The 10,912-nt window shown below is 39.5% G+C and overlaps 1 protein-coding gene across 1 annotated transcript; it reads right to left on the reverse strand.

Moving 5' to 3' along the window:
- Nucleotides 1–1,047: 1,047 nt before the first annotated feature.
- gpr18 (G protein-coupled receptor 18) lies at nucleotides 1,048–6,039 on the reverse strand. The gene is made up of 2 exons (XM_017695182.2): nucleotides 5,922–6,039; nucleotides 1,048–3,830 (listed from the first exon to the last, which is right to left on the reverse strand). Exon 2 carries the CDS (start codon nucleotides 3,818–3,820, stop codon nucleotides 2,849–2,851), a length of 972 nt encoding a protein of 323 aa, XP_017550671.1. The 5' UTR covers nucleotides 3,821–3,830; nucleotides 5,922–6,039; the 3' UTR covers nucleotides 1,048–2,848.
- Between the last annotated feature and the right edge of the window lie 4,873 nt (nucleotides 6,040–10,912).

Genomic DNA, 10,912 nt, shown 5'->3' on the forward strand with positions numbered 1-10,912 from the left:
GTCTTTTCATTAGTGCACTCTATCCATTACGGACATCTTCTCTACCTTGCATAGAGGCATTTTAGGCAAATGTACCAACAGAGCTGTTAGGTGAACTCCACATAGAGCTAAGTGTCATCTGTTCCTCCTTCATTTGCCCTCATTTTGTAGAGCAACCTACACACAAAGAGCCTTTAGTGCGTGGTACTACAAGCCTTCAGCGCGTAGTGCTACAAGCCTTTTTTCCATCTGCGGTTTCAGTGGTGGACACGTCACATAAACCACTCCTGGGCCTGCCAGACCCTTTATGCAACACTTTCACATGTGTGAAATGCTTTAGTATATCAGGCCCCATGAGAAGGCTGTGTACCAGCGGTGTTGAATGTGACAGAAACATTCAATATGGATGTTTAAAAAACTTAACAGACCTTGGGTTGCAGTTCCCAGAGGTGGTCATAGCTGCTCTTAGCTCTGTTGGAGACTGATATGTACAGAAGGCAAAAACAGCCTTTCAACACCAGAAACACTTGCAAAGTGTTGAGTGCTGCAGACCTCCTCTAGCCACTGTTATTTGGCGTGTTCAGATTTATTGCTCTAATCTTGTGAAGATGACTTTATAATGAAACAGACATAGAAAACCCAAGTCAATTCCTATATACAAACTCTTAATTTCAAAAATCTGAGGAGGTCTACATTCATTAGAGTTAAGGTTAGAAAACACTTTCTCATTCCTCCTAGGTTGATCTTGGATAGTTCCTGTTGTTTTATCACACGTCTTCTCTCTGCATGGCCTTTAATGCTGTTCCTTTGATGCCTATCTGGCTTCTTATGGTGGAAGTATACAGTATTCCCTCTCATCCTTGCTTAACCTGCTTTTAGAAGCAGTTAGAAGTAGTTCAGGGGAATTTTCCACTGGCTCAGAATGTGTGTATTTCCTCTGTGCTGACAAAGATTAATGTGCTGCTTAATTAGTTATATAGGTCTGGTGACAGTTCTCTGCTAAAATATGAAGCAACTTGGAGTCTGTATCTGTATTTGAAGCAAATTAAATATCATACACGCATGTACTGTGATAAAGTTTCCAAAGTGTTCATTTTTTATGACAGTAAACAATTATACAGACTGTCATACAGTATGTTTATACAGTAACAGTGGCATTCAGAGGCACTAAGGAAATAAAAACAATCAGTGAAAATAAGATATTCTACATGAAGCAAAGATAGGTTAGATGGGCAATGTCACAAGCCCAAGCCATAAATGCATACAGTGGCCCCACACCACTTTCTTCACACCTTACAATGACCCTGAAGGCAGCTCTAAGGTTTCCTATGATCTGCTTTCTTGGGTCTGCTGTCAAATGGCTCCACCTGCTGGTAAAAATGGGTTACAGCAATACTCTGAAAAGTACAGTGGCAGCTCTGTACAATGGTGCCACCACCTGGCAGATTAAAGAACATAAAGCCTATTGAAACAAAATAATACACATACTGATATAGAACAAATGCCATACTATAGATACTATTCGTTATGCAGCCCTTTGTGGAATGGTCTTGTTTTTACTAATGTCTTAAAGCATAGATCAATTTTTTGTCTAGATAAAATGAGGACTTCAGTAGGGCCTTAAAAATTCAGTACATTTTTTGAGGCAGCAAAAGCACTGTTCTGTTTGTATATATTCACTATGGGACTTCCCAGTACACATAAGTACAGTACTTACAACAGCTATAAAGTGCTTATAATTTCATATTACATTTTTTGCAGTCTGTGCAAAGCTTTTTAAATTAAGTCCATTCTTGGACAAAGGTAAGGATTTCAGGAAGTACAAAAAAGACTGAACTACAGCTATAAGTGTGCTCATTGAAGCTATCATTATTGCCCACATATTAAGTATCTTTTATGTACTGATTTTAACCCTCAAATCATGCAAATGATGTATTATATCCCTGAAAGGATTTAATACTGACATCATGAATTATATGAGTAAATAATGTTAGTAAAAATGTTATATTTCAAATACTACATATATTTGTGAGTACATTAGATGCCTCCCTAAAATATTCTGGAGTGCTGCAGATATTGTCTCTTGATTGCTTTCTATGAGAAGTAGTTAATTATAAGCTTGGTTCACATTTGCATCCCATAAAAAGGGAACATCATTTGCACATTTGGATATTTCTGGTTACAGTTTGATAAATTAAGCTCTTGCTGAGCTCATAGAAAAAAAAAATCATAGAAGAAGTTCCTGTTTTTTATACAGTGATGTCTTCTTGCTGGCTATAATATAATGCCATTCCGGCTGGGAGGATAAGTTCCTTGATTCCAGGCGTTGGGGAATCATGAGTCAACTCCAAAGCTTGGACACGCTGATGTCCAAGATGCCTGCCCTCGGATGCTCACAGAGCGTGAGATATTGAGATATTTTTATGTCATTGATATTCTTATGTCATTGTCTAGACCACAAGAATTACTTTAGACAAAAAGTCAAACTTAAATGCAACTTTGGCTTACAATCAGACAATGTTGCCACTGCCAAAACATTTATCCACATCTATCTGAAGGAATTATTAGAGGAGAATCAGCTACAACTTAGTTAGCCCCTGTTAGTCAAGTTAATTTACTTAGCAGAATTGACTCCTGGAATTGATTCCATTGATTTCTAGCACTTGGAATCCAAATGAGAGTCAACTCCAAAATTTCTGACATTGAACAGCCCTAAATTCCAACACTGGTGATCTCAAAATTTCAAGTGCTTTAACTATAGTTAGGATTGCTTCTTTCTTCTTTCTGAACATTCTTTTTAAAATATTTTAATTAACTGAACTATGTGCATGACTCATTAGAAGATGGTGATTCCCAGTGGCACTGTTCCTCAGATCATTGCACTGGTCAGATTACTGAGGGAGCGAACGCTGCCTGTGTGCCGGCTCTTCCTGCGCACACTTCTTAGGTAGTTCCTGTAGAGGATCACGCTGATCACTCGGTCCTGGAACTGCTTGGACACAATGTAGTAAAGTATGATGTCCAGCACTGTGCTCATGTTCATTAGGAATGTGGTGAAGGCACCCCAGGTGCTGTAGTCCTGGCTGCTGTCTTCCAAAAGCAGGAACACAAAGCAGATATGGAAAGGCACAAAGCACACGAGCACCTGGGCGATAAGTGTGATGATGATGCGGATGGACTTTTGTTTTACTTTTGGCTTCAGCTTGGATGTCCGGCCATGTATGAGGTTGTCTACGATGACGATGTAGCAGCCCACCATAATAAACATGGGCACCAAGAAAAAGAAACCCAGACGAGTGAAGTGGACAGGGTTGTCCCGCCTCAGGTAGACAATGTCGTGCATCTTCAGGCAGGTGGTGTGGTTGGAAAACTGGTCTGGATCTTCCTCAAGAAAGAGCAGTGGGGCTGTGCCACCGAGGGTCATTATCCACACGCCTGCGCACGACAGCATGGCCTTGTTTACGTTCTTCAACACCTTGCTGTGTCGCGGCTGCACTATAGCTACATAGCGGTCAGCGCTAACAAGGGCGAACAGCCAGAGAGCTAGACAGGGGTAGAGAACAGTCAGAGCAGCATTGATCCTGCAGAACATGTCTCCAAATGGCCAGAAATCCATGCTATAGTAAGCCATGCGGAAGGGTAGCAGTAGAATGAAGATAAGATCCACCACAGCCACATTGATCATGTAGATAGTGACGGAGCTTCTTCTTTTTGTGGTAAGGGCAAAGACCCAAAGGGCCGTAAAATTGACCACTAGACCCACACAGAATATGAAGCCATAAAACACCAGGCTGGCCGTTCTGAAAACTGGAGGGACGTACAAAGACTCGTTGTGTTCCATGATGAATTACCTGTTGAGAGGGAAGAGGACACAACTTACTATAAAAGATCTGAAAAAATAAATGAAAGGAGACAGACAAAACTGAATATCATAAAGCTCTAACAAAGATGTTATGTTTTTAACAAGAATGTTATGCTGTTATTGTTATGCTTTCTGACCTGCTAAGACCGTTTTTGGTTTGTATATTGAACCTTTTATAAATACTGACACATTTAACCCATGACTGACAGAAAGGTCCAATCCATAATCTCAACAGTTTACCACACTAGGTAGCCCAAATCAACACTACATGCAGTCCTGGTATCTTTTTATCTCCTTCTTATTCATAATGGATTTCTTCCACAGTAAGAGCCATGCTATCCAATAGGATCCTTCACAGCCTGCTACATGATAAATGTGTTTATAACTTGATTCAAAAAGATGAATCAAGATCAAAATGGTTCCATTCAAATTGTATATAAACATATGTATTTTATCAAAAATCAAAACATGCACATTGTTCAACCAGCTTTCCTGAGCCTCTTTTCTACTGTAGAACCAAATGATTCTCAGGGTTGTTCTATGCTGTTCCACACCAGTGCGTACTTGTGTGACCAGTTAGAATTTCCTTTTCTATCTGCTGTGCTGCTAAATTGTAAAATGGAAATAGTGAAGAAAAACTACACATAAGAGCAGCTCAGCAACGGCATACAGAGTAATAGCTACAGAATACATTTGATTCTGGCTGTCGCTCCACTTAACAACACCAATTAACCTATACCAATCAAAACAGGTGTTATTTACACTCATTTACACACATATTTACGTCATTATCTTCTAAACTTGCGTCAGTGTAGGTTCTATTTAGCCAGACGTGAACCTATTCTTTGATGAGCTAGCTAAGCTAATAATAACCAGCTCCTCTCTCAAAGCGCTGCTTTCATTTATTTAGTAACCATGTAAGCAAACTGAAGTTATTTGATTGTTTTTGGTTTTGGAAAAAATGCGAGATGCAGTGGCACAATACCAAGGTAAATGTAGAACCAATAAGTCAATAGCTATGTCCTTGCATTATCCCGCTGAACAGTTCTGTGGCCCTGAGCATGACTAGCTAACTGTTTTGAGGGCTTACTATTGCTGAATGCACTATTATTAGTGTACTATTTTATTATACAATATTTTTAGCACTGAGTTACGAATGCGGCCGAACAAATTGTGCTGTGTCTGTGACCATTCTGTGTCTGTTTGTGTCCATGTGGAAATGCCACTGGAACAGTTACTCTCTGTACTCAGAAGTGCTTGGCCCCACAGTGGAAAGGACATCTATGTAACCTTGTTATTCGGCCAGTGGCGTGTCAAACAGCAAAATATGACATATAATTGTTGCAGTCCGAATAGTTAGCCTCATTTAGCACTAACATTAGATGGTAGTGGGTGAAACTATTGCGATTACAATTGACATTGACATTTTTTATTCATTGAAAATAGTTTTCGGATGTGTTTGCTCTGCGCTGGGACCCCACAGATCCTAGTTGTGCCATGACGTGTCATGTTTGTTATATGTTCACACCACCCTCAAGTCCCCTGGCTGCCCACACAGAGATATTATAACTTAAGTGGAGACGAGTGGAAACCCTACTACTTGTTCAGAAATATGAAATAATGTGTAAAATAGAAACACTAAACCATATTGAAATTCAACTCTCAAACAGAACAGATGCAGAACTTGCAGAGACAAAAAGGGAAGAGTATTGCTTGAAATGCTGAAGTGAAATTCTGTCTCATGTTTTAGCTTCAGCTGTCTTACAGGAAGGTGTACGACCACTTACTGTAAGTTCTGACACCCCCTCTCCACTGCTCAGATAAGCTTTAACCTGAGAATTTCCACAAGATTTTTTCTAGTCTAGTTTTAGTCAACATTATGCCTAGATATTTCCAACATGACATCTGCATTCTACAGTTACCTAGAATGTTAATCATCTATACTGCTGTGATCTGACACACACAAATAGGGATATGACTTCCTCTGAATTGTACCTGATCTAAACCAAGTTATGTCTGTAATTCCAAAGAAAGCTTGTCTCTGTATTGCATATTGTATAAAAATCAAAGACATACATACCTCAGTGATCTACATGCTCTTGTTTTGGTACAGTAATTGCTTCTGGCGCATACGGAAGGCTTGTGATGTGGCGGAGAGTCATGTCAGCTCGAGTGCTGCTCAACTAGCATAGAGGAAGTCATGCAGCTAATGTCTTAATTTAAATGACGTGCTTTTTTTCTTTCTCTTTTGGTTCGTGGGACTTCCTGTGTGGCTTTTGCTGGTGGAACAAATGTCTTTAAACCATTGTGTGTTTATGTGGCTCTTTACTTTTTTTTTATTAATGTCAGTTCTGCAGCAGTGCTACAACAGTGACAGGTTTAGGTGCTGGTTATTGATTGGAAAAATAGGGTTTGTCACACAACATTAGCTCTCCTGGGACTAGCACGCAGTGGGTGGTGACTGAAGGCATCTGGTGTTGAGGAGTTTTAATTAGCCACAGGATGCTGAAGCAGGTAGCGTATAAACAGGGAATCAGATATCTCTCTAATACCTATGAGAATAGTCCTGCCAACAAAGAGGCATCTCAAAAAGCTCAGCTGTACATGACGACATGTCTGGAATTGGCACAAGAAGAGACAAAGTGAAACCGAGGTTGAGAAAACCATTGAGGGCTGAAGGCGAAGTAAAAGACCAGAAAGGGGGAGTTCTATGACTTTAAATCTGTCAAAAGTAGAATGACACATAAAACCAAATTAAATGTCATAAGGCCCTAATAATGTTATGTTGTCTTTTCTAAGACAGTTGTTTTGGTTAATACAATAGAATACAAGTTGCTGTTGGTTAAACAAATTTTTAAGTACAGATTTAAGGAGGATACCAGTCAGATTTTTTACATTTTTTACAAACTACAACTGTTTAAATTACACATTTATTTCAATTTATGCTACACATATATATCATATATGTTGTCAGTACAAAACCTTGTATATCCATTTTTGTCATTTTTCAGTTTTAAGCATAATTTTAAAATGCCTGTTGCCCTTTACATTGTGTGCAATTATCATGATGAATGGACCAAAAGAAACGACCCAAAATTACTTGTAAAAATTCTTGTTCCATTGACTTACATTAAAAGTAATGTACGTTTTCTCCTACTCCTGTGAAGTTACCATTTTGGAGTTATGAGGTTTTGTTCTGACATCAGCGATATGTGACTTGTCACTGTATCTACCAGCCCAGAAATCATTAAAATGTCTCTGCTGTTGGTGTGTCTCTCTTCCACAAAAGGCATGTGATTCTACAGGCTGTTAGAATTTGCAATTTGATTCTCTGATATGCCTACTACTCGAACTAACACAGTCAGCTTTCACTGTTGCCTCTGCTGTTTTACATACAAATATTTCTGATGGACAGGCCAGTATGTATTTGCATGGTTGTGTGAGTGTACACATACACACACACACACACACACACACACACACACACACACACACACATATATATGTATGTATAATTAATATGAATTATTAATGCCTATGGATTTAGAATGAGATGTCATAAAAGATGATTCTAAAATGACTAAGGGAGCTACACTATATTTCCAAAAGTATTCACTCATCCATCCAAATCGTTGAATTCAGCTGTTCCAATCACTTCCATGGCCACAGGTGTATAAGACCAAGCACCTAGGCATGCAGACTGCTTCTACACACATTTCTGAAAGAACTCAGTGAATTCCATCATGGTGCCATTATAGAATGCCACGTGTGCAACAAGTCCGGTCATGAAATTTCCTCACTACTAAATATTCCACAGTCAACTGTATTATAACAAAGTGAAAGTGTTGAATGCAGTGGTGTAAAGTGCCACCATTGGACTTTAGCTCAGTGGAGATGTGTTCTCTGGAGTGATGAATCACACTTCTCCGTCTGGCAATCTGATGGATGAGTTTGGATTTGGTGGTTGCCAGGAGAACGGTGCTTGTCTAATTGCATTGTGCCAAGTGTAAAGTTTGGTGGAGGGGGGATTATGGTGTGGGGTTGTTTTTCATGAGTTGGGCTCGACCCCTTAGTTCCAGTGAAAGGAACTCTTAATGCTTCTTAATGCAGACCAAGAGATTTCGGACAATTTCATGCTCCTGACTTTGTGGGAACAGTTTGGGGACGGTCCCTTCCTTTTCCAACATGACTACGCACCAGTGCACAAAGAAAGGTCCATAAAGACATGGATGAGCAAGTTTGGTATGGAAGAACTTGACTGGCCTGCACAAAGTCCTGACCTCAACCCGATAGAACACCTTTGGGATGAATTTGAGCGCAGACTGCAAGCCAGGCCTTCTCTTCCAACATCAGTGTCTGACCTCACAGGCTTTTTGTGCAAAGCCTTCCCAGAAGAGTTGAAGCTGTTGGACCGACATCATATTAAACCCTACAAATTAAGAATGGGATCACACTCAATTTCATAAGTGTGTGAAGGCAGACGAGCAATTACTTTTGGAAATATAGTATATATATATATATATATTGAAGGTGGATGACTTCAAATATCTTGGGTCAACCATCCGGAGCAATGAACAGTGTAGAAAAGAGGTGAAGAACAGGGTGCAGGCAGGATGGAGTGGGTGGAGACGGGTGTCAGAGCTGATGTGTGACAGAAGGATAGCAGCAAGAGTGAAAGGGAAGGTTTACAAGACAGTAGTGCGTCCTGCTATGATGTATGGTTTGGAGACTGGCTCTGTCTAAAAGACAGGACGCTGAGCTGGAGGTGGCGGAGATGATGATGCTGAGATTTTCGTTGGGAGTGACAAGGCTGGACAAGATTAGAAATGAGCAGATCAGAGGGACAGTGAAGGTGGAGCAGTTTGGAGATAAAGCCAGAGAGGCCAGGTTGAGATGGTTTGGACATGTGTTGAGGAGGAATAGTGGATATATTGGTCAAAGAATGTTGGAGATGGAGCTGCTGGGTAGAAGGAGAAGAGGTAGACCTCAGAGAAGGTTTATGGATGTAGTGAAGGTGGACATGGAGATGGTTGGTGTGAAAGTAGAGGAGGCAATGGATAGGGCAAGATGGAGGCAGATGATCCGCTGTGGCACATATATACACACACATGTTTATTTATATATTGGCAACAAAGTTCTGTTAAATCCAGATCAAACCTCAAAGCAGACAACTTCACAAAATGTTTGTAAAAAGATATTTACAAAATTAGTAACTTCCAAAATATAAAAAATATATATCTTGAACTCTTTTTATTGATATCCTAAATCTATATTGTATTATAGATTCAAAGTTGTTATCATTGTATATAAAATACCAGGGGATTCCAGATTTTTAAATAGTAGAGCATATAAACAAATAATCCCCACGGCAGTATTAAAAATAAAGTTGCTAGAAGGTGTTCTTTGGGACTATGCCATAAAAAACACCTAAAGAACAATGGATAATTCTTTAAATGACTTTTTTGTAACTGGGACGTTTGAGTGAGTATAATTTTTTTTTAAATGTAAGAAAGCTCAATAAGTTATAAAGACTGAGAACAACTGATTAAACAAGTGGAATCAGGTGTACTTTTGTTGTTATATAGTATGGAAACACGCAGCCACAGTGGCATTTACAGTAAGATTGGACACCCTTGTTCTGTACAAGAACTGTACATCCACCTAAGTCTCATAAATGAATCTTTATTTAACCCCTTAACGGGCCCAAAGTTTTATTATACACTTATATAACCCAAGAATAGTAAATCAGCTTGCATTGAAGTCTCTGTAGTGACTGAATAACAAACTTTATTATGTAATAAACCTGGGATTATAAGGATTTAAGAGAGTGACACAGTGGCAGCAATGGGAATTCACTCAAAACAAGAATGTTCAATTTGACCCCTTAACATGCTGCTTGTCATTGTCTCCATGACTGTAACTCCATTGTGGGTTAAGTCACTCACAACACCACGGTGCAGAAAAACCTGTGCAACACCCACACGTTCTCAGTTTGACTCCCTCCACCCATCCTACCACAACACAAAATATGCGCTGTACACCTCAAGGTGAATGTCATTCATGCTGTACTCTGCTTTCATTCGTATGGATTTACAGGATGTTGATGTCACTAATATTAATGGCCAGGCTTTATATGTGCCACACTTTCAATTGTGATATTAGATTTGTTGCATAGAGCTTAATTAAACACAAAGAAATTAGTTAATAGTAGTATGTAAACATGACATACCACAACCTCTAGCTCTGCCCTCTCTTCTAGGATTTAAGCATTCAGTGTTTTAGTGTTTAATGTTATTCTTGTATCATTGGATTACTTTTACTTTTTCATTGTTTCTTCCGATTTCATGGTTATCCCCTCTGTTCCAGTTTCTGCCTCTCAAATTTAACTCTTTCAGCACAGACTTTAAATGCAACTTGCCTGCCTCATTACAGAATTTAGCACCTCAGTCATATCTCATCATCTAGTAGTTGTTGTGACAAAAGCTTATGTCTCCCTGAAATGGTACCTTTACAGAAAAAGGAAAAACAAAATGTTTCCTCTTCACGTATTTTAAATTCTTCTTCTTCTTTCGGCTGCTCCCTTTAGGGGTCGCCACAGGGGATCATCTGCCTCCATCTTGCCCTATCTACTGCCTCCTCTACTTTTACACCAAACATCTCCATGTCCACCTTCACTACATCCATAAACCTTCTCTGAGGTCTATCTCTTCTCCTTCTACCCGGCAGCTCCATCTCCAACATTCTTTGACCAATATATCCACTATTCCTCCTCAACACATGTCCAAACCATCTCAACCTGGCCTCTCTGGCTTTATCTCCAAACTGCTCCACCTTCACTGTCCCTCTGATCTGCTCATTTCTAATTTTGTCCATCCTTGTCACTCCCAACAAAAAAATCTCAGCATCTTCATTTCCGCCACCTCCAGTTCAGCCTCCTGTCTTTTAGACAGAGCCACAGTCTCCAAACCATACATCATAGCAGGACGCACTACTGTCTTTATACTGTCTACGTATTTTAAATTGCTTTTTAAAAAAAGTCAAAGTAACATCAGTTACTGTTGTTACTTTGAC

Source organism: Pygocentrus nattereri, chromosome 6, assembly GCF_015220715.1.
Source record: "Pygocentrus nattereri isolate fPygNat1 chromosome 6, fPygNat1.pri, whole genome shotgun sequence".
In the NCBI taxonomy this organism is placed as follows: domain Eukaryota; kingdom Metazoa; phylum Chordata; class Actinopteri; order Characiformes; family Serrasalmidae; genus Pygocentrus; species Pygocentrus nattereri.